This window comes from Falco rusticolus, chromosome 11, assembly GCF_015220075.1.
Source record: "Falco rusticolus isolate bFalRus1 chromosome 11, bFalRus1.pri, whole genome shotgun sequence".
Classification (NCBI taxonomy): domain Eukaryota; kingdom Metazoa; phylum Chordata; class Aves; order Falconiformes; family Falconidae; genus Falco; species Falco rusticolus.
This window is the reverse complement of record NC_051197.1, coordinates 13,436,396-13,459,268: the sequence shown is the minus strand read 5'-3', so window position 1 is coordinate 13,459,268 and position 22,873 is coordinate 13,436,396. Positions and strand designations below refer to the sequence as shown.

The window sequence follows — 22,873 nt, the reverse complement described above, 5'->3', positions numbered from 1 at the left end:
CAACATGCTATTTTCTAGTTGTATCACAAACATACTAATGCAAAATACTAAGTTTTTCTTATGCAGGACACAGGCAAATTAACTTCAGAATCAAAGACTCTTCCACTGTCTTCCAGAACATTAATACTGAACTAGTGTAAGTGTATTGTTACCTCAAAAGAAACATTTTCTTTCCAGTTTCTACAAACTTAATCATCTCTTTTCTACTGCTTGCTTTTTTAAAGCACCCAAGCGCTATGGGGTGGTTCTTTAGAACTAATGAGATTAGAGACTTACATTATCGCTATCTACTAGTAAAAGAGAAAATGTGTCTCATTGGACTTTAGAATGGAGGCTTTCAGTGTTATGTATCTTAATGGTATATTTCATTTGAATACACAGCAGCAGACTGCACTGAGATGCAACAAGATAAGGAACTAACAACCAGGAAAAAAATTTTTTAAAAAATTCACACTGAGATGAGATATATAAAGAACAACTGGCATTTTTAAGACTACGATTCTTCCAATACAGAATTTAACCTTTACTGAAAGAAGACCCAGGAGCTGCTTCTCTGACTTGAGAACAAATGTTTCACTATGTTCCACTTCAGCACTGGCATCACAAAATAATTTGAGGTACAGATAGCTACGATATAGCTAAAAGCTAATTTATATTGTCATCATTGGGCTTCAAAGCACAAACAGTTTCTTTTTTTAAACCAAATCCACCATGTATCACAAATTTGCTACAGGTGAATTATATATCCCATATCCCAACACTACATACCCCATCCATATCCTCACTTCTAGTGCAAGTGAGATTAAACATTCTGAAATGCAAATCTGAACTGGCACAATGGAGCCATTTCAATAGCTGGAATCACCTTTCCAAAAGCTTTATCAGTAAGAAAATACAGAATCTGGTGTACCCTCCCCCATATCTTCAAAACCAGTGAAGGCACACAAACCACTGGATTAAACGGCAAAGGTGAAAAAGAATGCCTGCTACTTTTGCAGTTGGATATACCACACAGGGTGAAAAAAAAATTAACACCATCAAATTGTTCCACAAAAAAAGAACATGACAATCACATACAAAATACACATACTTGGTTGTGATGCTTTCTGTAAAGTTTTCCAAGGATGAGGATGTTTCACCTGCACTCAGCACCTAATGACTTACCAATTTTGTAAGGCAAATGCTTAACACAAAAGTGAAAACACCTGTGGTGGGCTGACCCTGGCTGGATGCCAGGTGCCCACCAAAGCTGCTCTATCACTCCACTCCTCAGCTGGACAGGGGAGAGAAAAGATAATGAAAGGCTCATTGGGAGAGATCATTCACTAATTACCATCATCGGCAAAACAGACTCAACTTGGGGAAATTAGTTTAATTTATTACCGATCAAATCAGAGTAGGGCAATGAGAAATAAAACTAAATCTTAAAACACCTTTCCATCAGCCCTCCCTTCTTCCTGGGTTCAACCTCACTCCACATTCTCTACCTTCTCCTCGCCAGCGGCACAGGGGGACGGGAATGGGGGCCACGGTCAGTTCATCACTGTCTCTGCCGCTCCTTCCTCCTCAGGGGGAAGCTCCTCACACTCTGCCCCTGCCCCAGCCTGGGTTCCCTCCCACAGGAGACAGTCCTCCACGAACTTCAACGTCGGTCCTTCCCACGGGCTGCGGTTCACGCATTGCCCCAGCCAACGGGCTCCAGTCCTGCCAGCAAACCTGCTCCAGCCTGGGCTCCTTTCTCCACCGGGGCCACAGGCCCTGCCAGGACCCTGCCCCAGCGCGGGCTGCCCACGGGGTCACAGCCTCCTTCGGGCACCCCCTGCTCCGGCGTGGGGTCCCCCCCGGCTGCAGTGGGGATCTGCCCCACCGTGAACCGCCGAGGGGCACAGCCGGCCTGGCCGGGGGCTGCACCACGGGCCGGGGGGAATCTCTGCTCCACTGGAGCACCTCCTGCCCCTCCTTCTTTCCCAGCCTGGGTGTCTGCAGAGTTGTGGCTCTCCTATATCCTCACTCCTCTGGCTGCAGGTTGTTGGGCAGTTTTTTGCCCTTCTTAAATAAGTTATCCAGAGTTCAATCACTGTCACTGATGGACTCAGCCTTGGCCAGGAGCAGGTCTGTCTTGGAGCCAGATGGCATGGGCTCTGTTGGACACATGGGAAGCCTCTAACAGCTTCTCACAGAAGCCACCCACCCACCCACCCACCCACACCTTGTCACACAAACCCTACTGATTTCACTCTCTATCCCATTTCATGGCTGCAAGTCAGCCCCATTACACAAATAAGAATTTGCTGCCTTTCGTCAAATAATCACAGCAGACATGCAGTAGGTACAGCAAGTGTGGGTACAGATGTGAACTGAGTAAGTCTTACTCTGGCTACCCAGGCTGTACCTCTCAATCACCTGTCAGGATCCTTCTGGTCTGCCACTGGCCAGGAAACAGTCCCCAAGCAAACAACGCAGGCTGCCTTTCAGTCTAAGAAGCAGCCCTGTACAATACTTCAAACCCATAGGCTGCCTAGTTTATAGTGAAATTATCACTTTGCATTTCATCTTTAAAATGAGTCATAATACTGATCCACTCTTCACCCTAAGGGCTCAAAGTACTTTAGCAATAGCTATGCAAGTGCTAGGTTTATCATGTTAAAAGAACAATCAACAGAACGGGACTGTCTCCTTGCCCTGTGTTTGAAAGCACCAGGCACCTCAGAGCCTGCTCTGCAAGAAGGCTTAAAGAAATAATGTTAACATAAATAAACACCTTATTCTGTAACTCTGTCCTGTTTGCACTGCCCTCAGAGCCAGTTAGTCCATTGCCGGGAACAACAGCAAGGTCTGTTTGTAGCAGTCTACTTCTTGTACGGCTTTGAATAAATGTATTTCTCACATAATGTCATACTATTTTCATTTCTATATTAAGCAAGCAAATGAACTGCCAAACATCACTCACTAAAGCCAATTGTAATTTGCCTTCTTTAGATGCTGCTCTCAATACAAAGCATTAGGTAAGCACCGTTTCACAGGAGGTGCTGTAGAAAACATCACTCCTAGAAGAATATATCTGCCATGAGTGTTTAGAGAAATGTTTGAACAATTTGCTTTGCACTCCTCGGGGTTCTTGAATTTGTGGCCAGATGAGGGTGCTGACAGCATTTGTTCTACATCTTCACTGTTTCTCAATAGCCTCTGTAGGAATGAGAGCTGAGTGTTGAAAAGCAGCTAGAGCCAAGGTTAGGAGACATGGAGCTTTCATCACCGCTTTTTCAGCCCTCACCTGAAATACACTGCTGATGCCTTCTACAAAGTTACCAACCACATGCCTTACTGATGGAAAGACTGTAACATCTCAGGATGTGGAGCCTCAATTTTCTTGGGAGGGGGCACTCTGAAACCTGGGGCACATCCAGACACATTCATCTTGAAATGCAAAGGTTTCAGTATCCAGAGGTTTCAAACTAAGACTAGTTAGCCTGGTTCTATTTTACACTAAGCCATTGCATACTTCTAAAATATTATATAGGAGCGTTCAAGTAGGCAGACATTGTGAAGTGTCCAAGGATGGCTTCACACCAACCCTTCCCTTAGCCATTAGTATAGGCTGCAGCAAACTGTACAGAATTGAACTATTCTGTTTATCATAACAAAGGATAATACCAAAAGGAGAGAATAAATTTAAAGAGAGCATGGAGCTGCTCTAACTCCCACCAGGGGCCGAAAGTGATACAGACCAGTTCCAGAAATATTTTGGTGTTTTAATTTTTCTTTCAGTCTCAACTACAGAACCAAAACAGAAGTCAGTTGCGGTCTAGTAATATTTACAAGCAAGATTTATATTTAAAGTAGCTAAGTCTCCCCAAAAAGCAGACAAAAGTCTAGTAAGGCATTGTATTTCTGCATTCATAAAGAGTTTCTGTACCTGAATCTCCAGTTCCAAGTTCCGTGACACATCCTTTAACCTCATCAGATGGGGGTTTTGTTTGTTTTCCTAGCCGTTTTAATACATACAAATGCTCTTCTCTATTTTCTCAGGTTTAGAATAACATATTTAAAAGGCATTCAGGACTCATATTAACATCTAACCAGCAGCAAAACCTGTCACTTCTACTTTATCCCTCTTAGCTGCCTGATTACAAAGTTCTATTAACTGAAAGATGGCACCAGTTCACAAAGATAATCAAGAAGAAAGGTCAGTGGTTTATGAAAAGCAGTTCTGGCCTTTCAGGGCACCACTGGGACTTGAGCTCAGGGCTAGTTTCAAGAATGAAAAGGCAGACATTCAGTGTCCCTCAATTGTGTAACGCTGGCATCACTCATAAAACCATACAGATTTCCTCAGATGTGAGGATGACCATGAAACATCAACCCTCAAATAGGAATTCCTCACAAATAGTCATTGCACAGACACTATCAGAGTAACATGTTACAATAAGCATCATCAAAGTCTGTATTTTATTAAAACCTAGACCTGTTGATAGAAAAACAACTGTCACTTCCTATGGCTGTCATCCTTTAACACAGAGAATCCAAAAAATATATTTGAAAATAATATAGTTATTTCCCCTATCCCAATTCTGTATTAACACCATGGCTCCGATTTCTTCTGCAGTATTCTAAGTTCTTGTGCTTCTTTAACAATGAGACTCATATACAAAGATTTTTAAAAATGTCCAGTGTAGGAAGTATTTGGGACCTAAAAATTATTTGCCCTGGACTGCAGCCTCCCACTCTTTTCCCTAATCTGTATGAATCTGACAGAGAGGGCCTGACCTTGCATGCTGCTTGCCCCTTCCGTCTTCAAATGTTATTGATCTATAGACTTCAACACTTCAAAGCAGAACCAGGAAATATCTATGTGCCAACGTAAGAGAGGTGCTCTATTAGGTGATCAGCAGCTGATGCTTAACATCTTGCAAGCCTGTGCCCGCAGCATTGACAGCCTCTGCTAATAACAATTGATTGGGCTGCAGACCTGGGTACTAATCCTGCTTCTGCTGATTTTCAGGGGAGGATTCCACAGAGTTTTAGCAGAAGCAAGACTGGGCTTTTCGAATAGCAGTATTTCATTTGTAGTGCTTCCTGACCTTGTGCGCCTCTTCCTAGCTCTGCAAAGCAGCAGGTGGCAATGGCCTTAGTTACCCAATGCTACGCTTTTGCTCTCCCAAGAAATACAAAGAGAGAGAAAGTCAGAAGAATGTCTGCCAGTACAAGACCGATAGTAGATGCACAAGAACTGATGGATTACAATAAAGGAGGGGAAAAAAAGGTTGTTTGAGGCTGCCTTCCCTGACAGAGTCTCAACATCACTTGATGGATTATTTGTCAGGGTTCACCATTTGTGAGTCATGTATCTAGCTTAAGCTACAATGTTATGGCAGGAATATGTGTATTTCAGTGCCTGATCAGAATGGTTCAGAGTGAAAGCTGTGCAGTGCAGCTTTTATTGCAGTTTTGTTATCCATGATAACAGGATTCACTACTTGCAATTCTCTTTTCCAACTTTCCCAATTAAATGAGAAGAACAGAATTGTCTTATCTTTGTTTTTACCCTTTGAAAGGGAAGAGAAAAATATTTACTCCTAATCCACAGAAAGCAAAAAAACTTGAGGTCATTAAGACTTCAGTTGTACACAACTGTTAACAAAAGTTAAGCCTGAAAGATGACCTTCATTTTTTTCAAAGATGATACTCCATAAATCCTATATTTCTGTACCCAGTTGCTTGTATGTCACTACTGCTATACAGAAAATAACTGAATTTTTTTGTATCTGCATCTTTGTGTTTATAATTTTTGTACTTCCTCTTCAGACTTTGCAAATTTAAGGCAGAAAAGCCCAAGGGCTATCTAAACACTAAGCATATGGTGGATGCCCTTACAGTCTACAGAATTTCAGCAGACCTACTGTTTTCATCTACTAGATCAAATATAGTCACACCTCAAGAGATTTTGCCACAACTCAATGTCCAGGGAATCTCTGGATCAGCATTGATAGACAGGTTAAGGACTGAGCTGGCAGTCTGAAGACTTCTCCTACCTTTGTTCTTAAAGATGATCTTTCCAGGTATATGGAAAGATCTTTTCCTACTCTTACCAAACTGTTCTCATGATTGTGATAGACTTCTCACTCCAAAACTATCAGTCAGGTACTCTATGCAAGCACATCTATATTCAAATACATTTTAAGTCATCCTATTTGTTAGTTGTCTTCTGCAGTCAGGCAAGGATTTTATTTTTCTTTACACTAAAATATGATGGGATTACTTGAATATGCAAAGAGAAATCCGAGCCGTGCTATCATGATTCTTCTCCCTATCAATGAAATTCATGTATTTAATTTTTAAACCAAATATATTTTTAATATAATGCCACATAATAGATTTCAAATGCACAATACAACACGAAATATATACCAAATATTTTAAAGGCATAATAAATCAATGAACTTAAGTAGTTGGTGCCAGTATGATGAATACACAGTTTCCCCAAGGACCCAAGGGTGCCTACTTAATGCTGTTCAGTGGCTGTATGTGCACGCCCCACTGAAGTTTATTAGAGCCCAAAATAGTGCGCACGCATATCAGATACCATGCTTAAAGAGTTAACCTGCCCAAAATCACCAGAGTTGTTGCAAAGTGCATGTGGCTCAACATGCTCTGAAAATCAGGTTATTTATTTAAGTGCTGTGTACTAATTCAGAGTGAGATCTCAGTGTCTCAGACATAATTAATGACACTTGGACAGAACCAGAAAGCCAAAACGAGCAGTGTGGTCTTCAAAAGCCTCCTTCAGGCACCAACTAGATCTGCGGTTAAGGACTGCTGTTCCTGTGTGTCTGACTACAACCTGACAGGGGCTAAATCTGGCAGCCTTGCACGACATCTAACATTGCCACATGTGATGAAGTTGGGGGACTTACACAATTTGGTAAAACAGACTAGAAAGCTCTTTGGAAAGTTACAAGGTAAGGCTGTAACCTCCAATTTATATGCTTCTCAAAATATGTGCTTTAACAGCTTCCGGAGCAGGAACTCAAATGCTTTATGCACCGTTTCCATGTAAAACCCCTAACTCAAGACCACAAATTGCGTTCTTTTTTGTTATCTTTATCCAGGTTAAACCATTCTCCACCATGATCCTGCTCAAGCAGAAGGGCTGGACTGAAAGTGCACTTAAGTATTTTTCTGTTGGGCAGCTCTACACAGCAGAATAGGTAGCTCAAATCCATTTCAGGTGCATAACTCTCCCAATACACCGTATATAGTAGCTTCAGTGTTATATAGGACAAGGTCTGAAATTTCATTTCCAAGCCACGCATGGAAGTCAGGTATCTCAAGTGATTACTCGTGCACCTATCCCAAGGTTGAGTCCTCTCGGTTTTCAACACTTCAGCACTTTTCAAACTCCTACCTGAAATTCCTTGCTGGACACTCAAGGTGAAAACTATGGCTTCAACTTTTTTGTTTCACTATCCTCCTATGTATCGGAATTAATGCTCCTGTACTTTAAGACAGGAGTCTCCATTTAATGCTTCTACAGCACTTGCAGATCCTCAGAAACAAGGTGACATGTAAGTACAAAGTATTTAATGAGCTGAGGGAAGGAATCTCGTTTCAGAAAATGGGAAAATTATGTGTGTGTAAAATATAAAAAAAGCCACTTGAAACTATATTTGACAGAGAATCCAAAATAAAATCATTACTTGTTGAGGGTTTCCTTTCCTATTATTTCAAAAAAATATAGTCTGATTAGAAAAGTATAATTTAGGTATCTACCACACCCAAAAGCTTACTGCTTCAACATACAACCTGTATCACTTCATTGGATGAGCACATTACCACTCTGAATGAATATCTGCACAAATTGCACTAGTTGGCTATTATCAAATAATTATTTAAAAATTCCTCTTTACAAGTTTTAGCTAGGACAACATTAATTAAACAGTACAGACATCCACAGTGAAACGTTAGCCTTTGCTACGTATGGCACAGTACTGTGGTTCCTTACTACCAGTTTCATACCCTGTGGGTCTAAAATATTAGCTTTAATCTTTCACAATTAAATTAACTTTGCCTCCCAGCTTTACCATTCTTTTCATACAGTTTTGTTTCAAGTCTTGCCTTGTCTAAATATGCTGCAACTATAGCACATTTCTTCTTTTGTGACTTAATGTTGAAATTTGAAAGGAAAATGTAACAGTAATTACTGATGTAATAAAACATGAACATACTGTAGACAACTCTGCAGAATTTTAATTAGGAAATGTAGGTTTACAAAGTTTCCCCTGTCCTCCTTTCAATGAGCTGTCACCCACTGCATGTCTTATTTTCATGATTTTAATATTTTGAACACCTTCTGTCAACTTTGTCTTCATATTTCACAAGCATAAACATAAAGCAAATTATGATGCTGCTAAATAAGAGCTTGAAATGCAATCTTCTTATAGAAATATGTATGTCTAACACAGCTTTTCTTTTTATTGATTGCTCTGTGCAATAATATGAAGGCGTAAATACTAGGAGAGTTGATTCATTTTAATTTCTTTGCACTTAGACATGGCCTCAGTCTAAAGAAGGATCTAACTAGACTCTGACAGTTAAAGATTAACAGTCCTGCCATACCAACAGGCTTGACAAAGGAGCTTAACTTAATCCTTAAGGCAGTATAAGATGTCTTACGTGTATTACTGCACAGAAGCACAACTCTAATAAACACAATGTAATGTAATTTTCAGTAGTTTTACTGACGTAAAGTACAGGATATGAAAGAAAAAAAAATAATTGACAGATCTATTTGTTTTCCAAGGGAAACAAAAAGAAACTATAAAGCTTACTATTTTTTTACAGATTAGTTTTCTTTTGAATTTCAAAGTGTCAGTGCTTTGTGCAGACTGGTACACAAAAAAGCGATTCCAATAAAACAAAAAGACAAGCAGATGCAACCTCACCATCCACAGTCAAGAGGCAATGGGACTACAATTTCAGCTAAACTGGCTTACACAGTGCTCTGTTATAGCTGGGTTTACCTCTGATCTCAGTCACAAGGTTTAATGCACTTCTGTGAGCAATGCCCTCAATTTTAAAGTCTGGAGAACTTAAATAACTGTTGGTCCTTGGATTTAGTATGGCATGGCTGAGATCATTTCTTGCACCTTCCAGTAGAATTATTCTTTTTTTTATTTGCTATAGAGCATGAAAATTACAATCACACCTGAAAGTTCAAATGTTAGGACACTAATTGTCATGTTAAAACCATTTTTTTCACATTATGCACTACAAATAGGATATGTCATCTTCATAACACACTGAAAAATATCCCTAGGAACTGGTATAATTATAAAAAATCATTTCTGAGAAACTTTAATAAAGCTGATGCATCTTATCATCAATCAATTTATTCTACATGTGTCTGAGAGCACCGATATAAGCATAATGGCTCTGTCTGGTTTTAGCATAAACTCTATTTCTAACTCAGCCATTTCACTGTACTCCGTATCAATATGAAACCTCAAAGACAGATTTTCAGGTCCTGTGAATTGTCTCAAATCTAGGTTTGATCTGAAGATATGTGCTATTACAGGTTATATGGATATGTACATATAGGATATGTTGCTATTCCATCTTGAGAGCAATGAGAGCTCTGACAGAAAAACTGAGAGCCGGCTGCACCTTCTACCGAAGCCCAGGCTGCTGCACATTCAGTGCCTTTCATGAGAGCAGAAACATGATCGCTACACTTACAGGTGGGTAACAAGCTGTGCAAAGTTTCAAATCAGCACAGCTGGGAGTGAAAGGTGATGCTAAACCCTCATTTCACTTTCCAGGCCAAAATGTCCACAGGCATAATTAAAGATACCCTGAAAGCTGTTCTGTATTGCACAAATTGCTGCAGATCAAAAGGGATCACTGTGCTGGAAGAAATCAGACACATTAATACCAGAGATACCCTCCTGGCCCTGATATCCCTCCTCCACATCTGCCAGCTGCACAAAGTACCTCATTTATGCCCTTAAACCATCAGGGATACACCAACACTACTCCTGAGAAAGAATATTCAATTTATCTATAACTAGGTTCATCACTTCCTTGCGCTGCTACAAAGACATAAAGCAGATACAGAGAAAGTGAAGAATCAGCTCTGGTTTAGATTCTACTTGTAAAAAAACAGAGCTTTTGGCTATTCATAAAAATTAAAAAAGATAAATCAAAATTAAATCTATTAATATGATAATTACATACGGAAAGAGTAACATTAAGGCTCAGCACTCTTACATTAGTGAAGATATTACTAAATAACTTATCAGCAAAAATTCTTCTTGACCAAAATAAAGACAGTTGTCAACATTTCCAAAGAAATATACATGGTAAGAATACCAGAAAACACAAATGAAAACACAAACATTATAAATGAAATAACGTATGTATATAGAAATAGCCATGTTACAAGCAAAAAACCTCTTAGTTTCATTCTCAAACATGATTTTCTAAAGCAAAGCAATTAAATATTTTTCTTTGATAAGTATATGCCCAATGAAAACAGCAGATTTTATCATAAATGGTGACTTAGATGACTAAATCATGCTCTGTGAACTTAGTTTAGGGTCTCATTTCAGATTTTGAAAACCTGATCCACAACAGCATCTATCGTATTAGGCTGCTGTACAAAAGAGAAATGCTGAAAAAAAAGTCTTTTTTTGTTAAGTGTACTAAGCATGTGGCAATCTAACAATCAAAATTTAAGCAACAAGAGTACTGTGAGGTATATAAGTAAGACTTCTGACTGAACACTGAGAAGTGTGCAATAGTACAATAAATCTGTAGGCTGTGTTATATTCTGCAATCGTATTAGGTAGGAATTTCTTGGTGGTGTGGCACAGGACTGAATATATTCCTCTGGAGCAGGGTTAGGAAACCATTAGGATATGAATTAGCAGGTTTTTGCAGGGAGATGCAAGCAAATACTGACCATGCTCCATACAACCAACCACAAGCAAGCTCTGCCTGTGTGTCAAGATTGTAGGATGCAGAGAAGCTCTGTGGTGTAAGCTATATAACCACACCAAATATACTGCTGAGCCCAAGATAATAAACCCTGCCTCTCAGTCAAGCTTATTAGTTCTGGCTTAGCAACATGCTAACTGCAGCTACTCAGCTGCCAGAGCGAAGCTGGTGCATCTCCGACCAGCTCAAAGGGAGGGCAGCGCACACTCCTGTCTGCTGGCAAAATCCCATATAGACATATGCTTAGACATCATGTCAGCTGGCGCTCGGCAAGAGGGGAAAACCCTTACTGAAGTGCTGGTTATTATGTATAGTGCCATTCATGTCCGAGGTAGTTCTCATGGATAATGGGAGCAATATTATAACAAACTGTCTCAGTCTTCGTAGGGCTCATGAATCACTATTAAAAACAGAAGGAAATCTGGAGCAGTGTTACAAAGAGAATACATAAGTAGATGAACAAACAGAAACAGCGGTGACTTTGCCATAGGTTTTCAATTTGTAAAATGTATTTTGGATAATCATCAATAATAACCATTTTATTGAATGTAAGTGTTAAGTGTTGAGACAGAAATTGTCTAAACAAAATACTAAGGATATTGTTATGTTTCATTCTTAGAAAGGAGTTCATCTACAATTATCCTGGCCCAGGTAGCTGAGAAAGTACATTAACTGCTTCACTCTGGCAGCTGCAGTCAGACCACTGGCTGTATTTTGAGGCTTTATGCTCCTATTACAGAGTCAACCAGTATGCTGTGTGAAACGAACCCTTTCACCACAGCATCAGGAACAATGGACAGCAACAAAATTTTGAAGCACATTTGTTGTTATTCTAATTTCCAAGGATAAAATTTAGCCAAGTGTCTGAAAGACTGACACAAAGATGCCATACCGAAAGCTAGGGCAGAGCAGGAAAGGGACAGCACCAGTTGTACAACAGTACATACTTACTCCCTGTGAGCCTCTGCACTCTGGATAAAGACTGAGGCTAAGCCTGGGAGAGCACTGCTGCTGTGCATTTGGCCAAAAGCTTTCTCATAAGGAATACAGACAAGTCTTGGAAATCATAATGTTTTCTAAGCATATCTTTGCTGTGGCTGAATGTTCAATCTCTGCAAATACATGGTGTATATAGTTTGGATGGCTAAAGTTAAAGAACAGCTAATATTTCAGATGCAGTTTCAGTCCTTGGCACCACACTTGAGAATCATCCAGAAATGTTTAGGGCATGTCTCTACCACCATTCCCTAGGCACCATGCGTAGCTTCAGCCTGTCTTGACCCCCAATGCCAAGGAAAACACAGTGCAGAGCCAGCCCAGCTCCACAAGAAATGTACCTGCCAAAGGTCTGGGTCACTTGCTCAGACACAGTGTGACTATTCTGCTTTCAAACTCAGGCTAACAAGCCTGTCTCGAACTACACTACCCAGACTTACTGACCCAGCCTCCACTAGCATTGGGATCGCTGTGTCACATTTTATTAGCCCGTAACCACATGCTACCTTCCTGCTACCTCAGTTATAAGCTTCCTCAGATGCTTATGTTTCATACGAGTCACAAGGATGAATTTCATTGAAACAGAAGAAAAAAGGTCCATCCACAGAGAATGCCATACAAGTGTGAAAGTTTAGAAGGTGAAGAGCCTGAATGTAATTCACGTCACTATCTACGAAACAGCCTGGTGTCTCAAAATGGGAGAAAAGGTTTTAACCTTAAGAGGCCAGACTGGTAAGTACCATGTGCTTGGTGATGAATGCAGTCTCTAGAAGCCTATTTCTCAGTGAGCCATATCTTAAGCATAACAATAGTCCTTTAACTTTCCTGTGCACATAGCTTGATACAGATGTACATTTGCACAAACTTGCACTGTTGAATTTTTCTTTTCCTTAGAGATAACTCTTAGACTGATGCTCTGCTGAGTGTTATTACATCTACTTTTATGACCTGCTATAGCTGAGGGCAAGATACAGACTAATTTAATACTGGTCCAACAGTACAAAGATTACAGAATATTTTGTTTCTGTAATATTAACATCTTGCCCATATCTGAGGATGCTAATAACATACTAAAATTAAAACACAGTATTTGCTAAACAAAAATGCATATTCTAAATGTGTTGACTGTTCACTGAGAAACATTCTCCTCTTCCAGGTTATTTCTTACTAAGCCATCCACTCTGCAATGGGTATTTTTCTACAGCTGCAATAAATCCTTAACATGTTGTATTTGACAGTGAAGTAAACATTTATATATTCTTGTTCCATGTTAATTACAACTGCCCAGATTATTATATCTGAATTAAGAAAACCTAACCTATACTGCCTGTATACCATATAAATTCATTACTGCTTCCTCTTCTTGGACAATGAACATTTCATAGTATTCACTGTCGTCATGAAAAAATACACTAGTGATCTATTAAGTGTATCAGTTTGCTCTCTCTGTGTTTTAAAATAACCCAATCTTGTTCTGAAGTTTTCTCACAAGGTTCCAGTAAGAATCTAGGTATTCCTAATTGCAGTTAATGTACACATAGTGTTTCCCTGACATTGTATGCCTCTCTGAATACAGTCCAGGCACTAACAGCATTACCAGATTTGCCTAAGGTCAGTTCACATGTGGTATAGTCTCTACAGGAATATGTACGTGTTCCTCAGTGCCCAACTCTGTCTTTCATATCATCATCAAGGGGCACCTCAGAGCTCCACTTCTCCCGACTCTCTGAATGCAGAAGGGTTCAGCTTTGACTTGTCCCCTCATTTGCTATGTGACTCTTACTCTTAACTGTATTTGGATATTTTCAGAATGAGAACAGAGAACAATTAATAGCAGTTTCTGAACTGCTTGCTTTTACAGCTGATAGCAAACTTCAGTAATTGACCTGGTCTTAACGCTTTAAGCTTTAACTATCAGAGCAAAAGAGTAATGACTAATGGAGATTGCTTAGGGATGAGGTGAAACAACGAGGTGAAGCGTCATGGTGTCTCACCTCTCCTTCAAAGCAGCTTTTGTGCTGTCACATCTGCTTATATCAGCACCAAATGACTGCTGATTTGATCATAATTGCCCTAATTAGAAGTTCAATTAATACACTGAGTTCTTTCTATCAATGCCACCTCAGCATCAAGGATGTGCATACAGAGCGTTACTGAGCAATACAGGTTAAACTAATAAGGAAGGTCACCAGGAAACGGAAACTACCTGCAGTCTGTTGTGCTGAGGATATCACATAGTTAGGATGACACTCAATATCCACTTATGCCCCAGGACAAGCAGAAAGGGAGAACTTAAGGAATTCTATTGAGAGATATCCATCAGCTGTGAACAAAAATTACATTTCCTGTCATTGAAAATCTCATTTAGTTCAGACTTGCTTCCACTAAGGATTAAAACCCTTCAAAGGAACACTTTGTCTTCACAGGAAGATGAAAATAGCCTAAAATGCTCACAGTGAAAGACTGTTGGAAAAAAGTGCACAATATGGTAACTTTAAATGGTTATCAAATATAATATACTTCAGCAAATACTAGAAATATAAATGTGGTCATTTAAACTAATGATGAAAATGAAAAGAAAAAAAATTAAAGGGCTTTGCATGAGAGAGAGGCAAATTTCACTAGCAGACAAAGTGTCACCAATTCCCTGCCTGGAAGTATTTTGCATATCCATCAAATGAAGAATTTTGCACGTTCAGAAAAGAAGATAGGGAAGCAGACAAGGGAAACAGACAGCACCCACTTATTAAAATGGGTTGTATAGGATATTCATAAAATGGGAAAGAGCATATTTACTTGTTCTTCACAATTCAGGATAAAGGCTATAATCCAGAACCAATCAAAAAACAGAAGCGCAAAATAAATAAAAACATCTTCATGCTTCTGCAATTTTTCTTCTATGAAGAAAAAAAAAGAAAAAGTACTTTGTCTCAGTCAGTTGTAAAAACAAGATAACTTATTATGACCAATTTATGGTATCAGATATTCCTGTGAGATACGACTTTTTTAAAATGTGAGAAAATTAAACCACAATTCTGCACTGTCTTGACCTAACCATCTACCAACTATTTACATTTGTACTGAAATCAATCATCAAGTTTTTATGATACAGTCTCTGAAATAACCCTTCTTTCTTCAGTTTCTACGAAAGAATAAAGCTACACCACAAAACGTCACAAATTACATGGGGCAAGATCTTCAACTGGTATAAGCTCCAATACTCTCTCTGTTTTCCATATAATGACTATGATTTACTCACCTTTATCTTCTCAATAACCAGAAAATGATCAGAACAGAGATAGTTTGTAGTTGGGTAGGGTTTTATGGATCGTGTTATATGAATGAATGTAATAACACCATGTATTACCAAACACCATGCATACCAAACATCTTTCAATTTTCAGGGGCATCTGAATATTTAATAGTACCTGTACTCTTTTTAGACAATTATTTCAAGCAACAGGTCCTGATCTCTGCCTGCAGTCACTACCTCTACTAGTTAACATTTCTTCTTTAACAGCACTTATTTTAGAAAGAATTAGGCCACAGTGGTAACTAAAATATTACTTGTTTTTGTTAGCCTGATAGCTAATATTTGTGTTTTTTCTCATGTAGACACTGGAATCAGAATTCTACAAAAAATATGTTCAACTACAGAACATGGCCTTTTTCAAAAAATAAATGCATAAACTGAACAGCTAACTGATACTTCTATGTAAACATTTGAAAATATCTCAAGATATTCTAAGTAGGAACAGTGCCAGGCTAGGACTACTGGTTCTTTGTAGAGGAGCCAAGCAACCTGGAAAACAGAAAACTGTACCTTCTTTCCTATCATTGTTGTGTGCTCACTCTGTACCTCACACTAAGTATTATCAACTAGTGCACACAGAAGCTGCTACAAATTTTAGACAAGGGTCATAAAAATGAATTAATCCTGTATTACAATTTGTTAGGCTGAAAAAGCACACTACTACAATAGCTCAAAAGCAAGAATATATAAAGCACAAGATAGTCATTATTCAAATGTTGGGTAAATCTGGTAAAACAATTGTCTGGCTATTCAGTTACATTCTCTGACTCATGGTACTAACATTTGGGGCTTTTTTACTCTGTCAACTTTATAAGGGTGTTAATAAACCTATAGCTTATCAGCATAAAAGGTAACTACACTACCTCAAAATAAAAAAAAAGCCAAGAAGCCAACACAACGCTGAGCAAGGGGCTTTTTGGACTCCCATCTTGCCTAGATCTCCGATGGATGGAAGCGTCCCCCCACAAGGTTATTCTAGAATAAAGTCTCCCCCTTGTGGATCTCTCACACAACAAAAGCTCCATCAAATAATTGTGTAATGAAGTTTATGCTCCTTCCTTTGCAGGTAAGAATTTCAGAGGCAAATAGGAACATGTAATGAAATCATGGTACGAGGTTTTCTTCAATTCAGTGGGATCAATCCCACCACAGGCAAGACAAGCTGTTTTGTTGCAATATACCTTATGATTTTGTGATAAATTCATTTGAAAGACACTAAAACCCTCAAATTAATTTAATTCCTTCCCACGTCCATTTAAGTTAGATATGAAGGCTCGTTTAGTGACACCCCCCACCAACTATTCAGCCCAAAAATGTCAACGGTTTAACAATTTAGGTAAAAATTCAAATTCCAAACTCTTTCTATCTAATACTTATGAAAAAGAATACAAAACATGGCAAGGTTCCCATTCCCCCCCCCCCATTTGAAGTGCACAAATTTTACTATCCTCAAAAAAAATAGTTTCATCCCAGAACAACTTACTGTGTTTCAGAGATCCAGGAGCTATAGCACTCTTTGCAGAATAAGTCTTCCTCAAACACTTCATCAACTACACTATTCTCTGATCTGTATTAATTTAAAGGGATCACAAAGATTTCTTTGCACATGATAATTTACATTATCATAAATTAAGAAATCATTGTGATCAATTATCATGTTGATCTCAATGCTCTCTTAAGGTATTTAAATGTAGTTCTAATAAATCATACATTTTGACTGCAAGATTGATTTTGATAATTTTTTTCATTTTCTAAGAAACAAAATCCTTGATGGCTTGAAATATTATTCAATTACATACATGAAAACCTCATATATTATTCACAGTACCAACTGTTGAGTCAATACTGGGTAAAAAGCTTTTTAACTATCCAGAGACATGTTCTCACATTCATTTCAGAATAGTAATATAATGGTGAAATATTTATTTCTTGCAAGTTCTGGAATAGTGCTAGGTTTCCCACTTTCATTAACAGTCTCTTATTTGTATGCAGTAATTGCTTTAAAAATATTAGCATTGTAATTTCTTGCTAGCACTATGATAAATCAACAGAAAGTCTTATCCCCATGCCTCCCCATGGAACAGCATAATTTTGCTTCTCTCAGTGCCAGTGACAAAACCTCTGTAATTTCAGGATTACACTCAAAGAACGGATGAAAGATGTTCGTTTGACAGTCTGGGACTCTTGTCCTTTGTAACTGCAGAACAGATGCAATAGCTAAACTCTGCCAATGTGCTTCTGCAGGAAGCAACAGCTCGTTGAAGTAGAAGGGCAGCTGCTACTTCACTTCGTTTCGGTCCTTGACCTCTCAATAGCAACAACTATCAGCAAACCATGTTTTCTGTTCCAAATGAGAGTTTTTAGGACATAAACATCTGGCTATTGGGAACAAAAAAAGATACCATTCATTCATTTCAAACATCCATCAAAAATGACTGTCAACTGCTGTTGCTCTGGGACATGCAGAGGTGAAATGCCAAGCACCAATCTCTGAATACACTGCATTTCTGAATTTTCTTTTTTTAAGAGTTCAACAAAAATGAAGTTTGCACTGCTAAAATGGTGAAAGGCTGCTAAAGCTAAGAACATGGGTTCTGATCTGTGCTGCTTGATTCAGGAAAAAAATGGGCTTGCAGAAACCATGAAAGCAAAGTATTAAAAAAACAAAATGTCACAAATCTAATCAAGTGACAATGGATTCCTGCAAAAAGACTCTTCAACCCAGTAAAACAAGTATTATGTATTTTAGCTGTATTCTCAGAGACTGCCTGCTTATCTTGACAGGATGGACAAGGAACTACAATTCTTCCTGAATAGAAAATAAAAAATGGAAAATAATTGGTGATTACAATAGCGCAAGCTGTATTTCAAAATCATTGGTACTTTACTAAGTGCCTTGATTTTCTGGTAAAGAGTGTCCATACACGATCACCCACCACGACTAAATGAGCTGCACTGCTAGTAGTGACAGACATTTGTAATACGTGATATTTCACAATGTGGATAATTTTTAAATTTTATCCCTGAAAAGAAATGTCTATAGGACCATGTAACACAGCTTCTGTATGTTTCAATACTCATACTGTCATTATGGATTAATAATAACTTCAGTACTTATCATATAGCTTCTACATATATGTGCATACTTACTCTCAGTAACTGCGTCAGAATAGGTACACCACCACAAATATGAAACTAGGTTTTCCTATTAAAGCAAACTATGCGATCTAGAAAAGTCTTTCTAAAGTTAAGAACGTTTCAGCTCCTAAATCTGAATGATCTAGACATTTAGTCTACTGTTAACTGCCATTCATGCATGAACACATACCACAGATTAATTTTGTATAACGGTCCTTCAGCTTCAGGTCATTCAACCTGACAGATAATCCCAAGATTCTGTATGAGAAACTAAGGAAGCTGTATTGTGAAAAATCTACCATCCACTCTTCTCTTACTTTGCACTGTCACCTCTGTGCCACCAAAATAACACGTACCATTGCTGAAGTCATTCCTCCCTCACCTTTCCAAGCCTGTTGTCCTCAAACAACATGCACTTTTCATCTCCTTCCAGACCTCCCCGTCTCTTCAAGTATCATGTCCTCACAGCTACACAATTTTATCTTGCTCTCTTGCAGCTCTCCTAATACTCCTTAACACCCCCCGATTCCTTCATTTCCTCTCTTTGGGCTGGACTTCCATGCTGCTTGCTATTCAAGCTGTCTTCCCTGCACTCATCAGTGTCCCACCCAAAAAACGGGTTCTCCATTTTCACCATTTCTCAGTTCTTGCAGTCTTTCTCCCTATTCTCACCATCACCGATGCTGCATCCTTCTTTTCCCAAACCATTAATGCCTGCAATCTTTTGCATTCTCTGTTTTTTATTCTGCAGGAAACATATGTATTCTGGGGTTGTAAATCCATGTTAAATATATGGGTTTGTTACATTACTAAAACAAATGCACTATTAAGAGTCAAAGACCTTCTCTCCCCCATCATCTCCTTATGGTAATACAGTGTCCTCACTGCTCTGCATACCACCGTGGCACAGCTCTCTGCATGATCTCATGTGCATTAAAATAAAACAAAGCAAGCTGGGAACACAGCAAGGACTGCACAATCTTCTTTTTGACCCACAGAAGTTACGTGGACAACTTACTAGACCTTCAGCAGATTATTACTGTAAAGCATGAGCTATGTGAAATGAAATTCAGAAATGGAGTGTTTGTGGATTTTGGGCCATATTACAATATAGTAAAAAGCCAGAGGATCAGTTTTCTCCAAAATACAGGGAAACATTAAAATTACTCTGGAAAATAATGAACACAGAACAGTCATTTTAAGTTCTATTAACAAGGGGTGCTTGGGAGTCAGGAGAAACCAATGGTAAGGGGTTACCAGTGTCAGAGGGCTACTCACATATACACCCTAAAAAAGCCATAGATGCTCTTTCAGTTACTACTGCTACAAAAACTGTGTGCATATATATCTACAACTCATCATCACTAGTCATGTTCAAGACGAACAAAAGAATTGCAAGAGAACACCTCACACAGTAGGAAGCCCCATGGCCAAACCTGCTTTTTCTATACAGACATTACATTTGAGAATTTCCAGGAGAACCATGTAAGAAAGCAAATAAAGCCTACAAGGGACCATCACAAGCTATTTTTCTGTGTTAAGAGCCCTACAGATAACTCTTGCATAGAAAGTGAAGCCAGAAGGAACAATAAAAATCTCTGTATATCAAAGTCAGTACTCTTCACACAGTACCTCTAAACTGAGCCCGGTAACTTATTTGACAACGTATCTTTCAGAAAGATGTCAGCCTGGATGTGAAAACATGAGAAAGCTGAGAATCCTCACTTTCCTTGCTTATTTTTTAGAGAAAATTTTTACTGCAAGAAGTGTGTGTACAAAACATTATCTGGGGTTTTGACAGAGGGGGTCCTTGGAGCTTCTAGGTAAATGCAACAAACAGACCACTGTGTAAGTAGTACAGGAATCTGCCTTCTGAGAAAATTACTGAAGCTCGAGTATCTCTTCAGCATGGATATGCCACCTCGCTTACTTTATGTCATTACGTCTGTCCTGTGATATACAAAAGCTTAGCCTGCCGATCTCTGGTGAAAGGGTATTACAGTCCGACAATCCAGCCTGGTAATTCCTGTGTCAAGGGGAGTGACATCATTTTATTCACCATTAAAGAGCTGCCCCCCATTTCTAGAATGGAGACTATGACAACTTCAGCTTCCCAGGAGGAGGATGAAAAGGTCATTTGTGCAAGAGATAGAGTTCTTTTCAGTTTCCCAAAACACAATGAGCTAAGAATAAACACCTACCTACTGAAGCTACCTTTCACTTCCTCTAACTAAACTTCTTCCTTTAACCCTTCCTAACATCATCATAAACACACAATTGTAGCGTACCTCTAGCATCCAACAGCGGAAACAAAACACCCTCCATCTTCTACTGGGCAAGGGAAGAGATAACCAACGCTCCACAAAGGCCTGACCTCAAGCTGGACGCTGGGTCCCGACCCCGTTAATCCATGCACCCGGGGCCAGGTGCGACGGCACCCGAAGGCTGCAGATGCCAGCCCCGACGGCGCGGCCGCCCGGGCACCGGGCCACCGCCGCGGGGGCCGGGCCACCTGACAGAGGACATGGAGGAGAGCTCTGCAAGGCCCCCTTGGGAGGACGGGGCAGCGCGGGGTCCCCGGCTGCCCCGAGAGCCGGGTGAGAGGGGCGGCCCCGCGGGAGGAGGCTCACCTTGTGCTCCAGGACGCTGATGTAGCCCTCCAGGAGGCCAGCCCCGACGGGGAGCGCCGGCTGATGCTGACCGCGTCCCGGCGGGCGGCTGGGCACCGCCGCCACCTGCTGCCGCCGCCCCGGTGGCTCCGGGTGGCCCCCGCCGCCGCCGATGCCGCCGTACATGAGCAACAAGCTGGTGCACATGGTGGTGAGCGCCAAGCAGACGGCCAGCCCGTGGCGCTGCGGGGGGCAGAGAGAGAGGCGGCTCAGCGCCGGGGCCAGCGGGCTCCTCCCGCCCTGGGGGCCAGCGGGGCGCCCGCGGCACCCGCAAGTTTCACGCCGCCAGAGACACGGCAAAAGTGCGAGAAGTGGGGAACCCCCTCCTTCCTCCTCCTGCCCCTGGCCGGCCCGCTCCCTGCCTCCCGCCCTGTCCCCCAGCCCTGCTTCCTTGCCTCTTCTCCGCTCTGGGTACCCGGCTCCGCCGCGCCTCCCGTTCCCATGCAGCCGTCCCCCTTCGGGCATCTCATTCGTGCATTTTAACGAGTGTTGGGGATTCTAGCGCTCCCCCAACCCTCCCCCGCGCAGCTACCTCCAGCCTCGTCCTCTAAGCAGATTGGTTTTCTATACGCTCCTTCAATCGCACACAGACACAAAACCCCCAAAACACGAGCAACACGAATAAAAGAAAGCAGGCGGAAAGTTCTTCGCCGCCGCCGCCGGGGTTTTGTCCGCCTTCGCGTGATCCCGAAGAGCCGCGGGAATGCAGCCCGGGGAAGGCTGGGGCGTGCGCAGGGTGCCCGGGGCAGCCCCGCTCCGCTCCGCGCCGCTCCTCTCCTCCCCGCCGCCGGAGCTGGGATGAGCAGTGCCAACAATGCACTTACCATCAGGGTCTTCATTTTGTGCGCCTCCCGGCCGCCAGTCCTCCCGCTCCCCGCTAGGCTCGGCATGGCGGGGAAGCCGCAGACATGGCTCGGCCAGGGAAGCGCCGCCGTAGCGGGGATTAGGGGGGAATTACAGCCGGCCGGACCCTCGGAGCCTGCCTGAGCCGGGTCCTCGGCTGCCCCGCCTGCCTCCGCCTCCGCCCCCGCCTCCTGCCGCCGGCGCAGCGGCGGGTGCCGGGCAGGTGGAAGTTAACTTCTGCCTGCCCCTCGGCCGCGCTGCTCCGCCGGCGAGCCAGCCCCGGGCGGCGGGGGGAGCGGCGGGGAGCGTCGCGGCGGCACCGCGCCCCCGGCGGGCGGGCAGGGGCTCCCCCTCGGCCTAGGCTTCTGCCCTGCTCGTAGCACCGGCGAGCGACCCTCACGTTGCATTAGTTGTATTTTTCCCTAGCGGAAAATTCGCCATTCTCGCACCGCTAGCTGGGCTCCTGGAGCTGGCAGCATTCAGGCAACACTTGAAACTCACGGTGGTAAAAAAATCGACGGCCTCAACTCCTTGTGCGGCGCTAACACGCTCTCACACAATCGTTCCCAAGCCCTAAAAACCTGTTCCAAAACCTCCTGACAGGACAGAAGCTTTCTTGTTTTTTGAAGTAAATCTCACAGGTTTGCTCCCCATGCATCCCCACTTTTTGGTGATGGATGTTTTCCCACGCTCCTTTCATAAGCAGCCTTCCAAAGTTTTTTATAATTTCGTTCTTTGTGCTAATAGCATACAATTCAACCATGAAAACTTTATTAAGAGACCTCATACTACATAAATTTCTTGCTCTGGGAGTTCCACATTTATAAACGTGCCCCTTCAAAATAAGGCATTTTGAGGTTGAGGTCTTATGGCATTATTAAACTGACAGCATAGCATTTAAAAAAAAAATCTATGTCCT

General features: G+C 41.2%; 1 protein-coding gene across 3 annotated transcripts in view; it reads right to left on the bottom strand.

Moving 5' to 3' along the window:
• The window catches only part of ST6GALNAC5 (ST6 N-acetylgalactosaminide alpha-2,6-sialyltransferase 5), a 74,054-nt gene extending 51,818 nt beyond the window's left edge, over positions 1-22,236 (bottom strand). For 2 of the 3 annotated variants that reach the window (XM_037404461.1, XM_037404460.1), the window contains exons 1-2: positions 21,936-22,236; positions 21,073-21,294 (exon numbers count right to left, since the gene is read on the bottom strand). In XM_037404461.1, the coding sequence (XP_037260358.1) occupies positions 21,073-21,294; positions 21,936-22,001 (288 nt within the window). In that variant the 5' untranslated portion in view covers positions 22,002-22,236. The remainder of the gene's footprint in view (positions 1-21,072; positions 21,295-21,935) is intronic. The other variant, XM_037404462.1, reaches the window with a different exon arrangement.
• Positions 22,237-22,873: the final 637 nt, after the last annotated feature.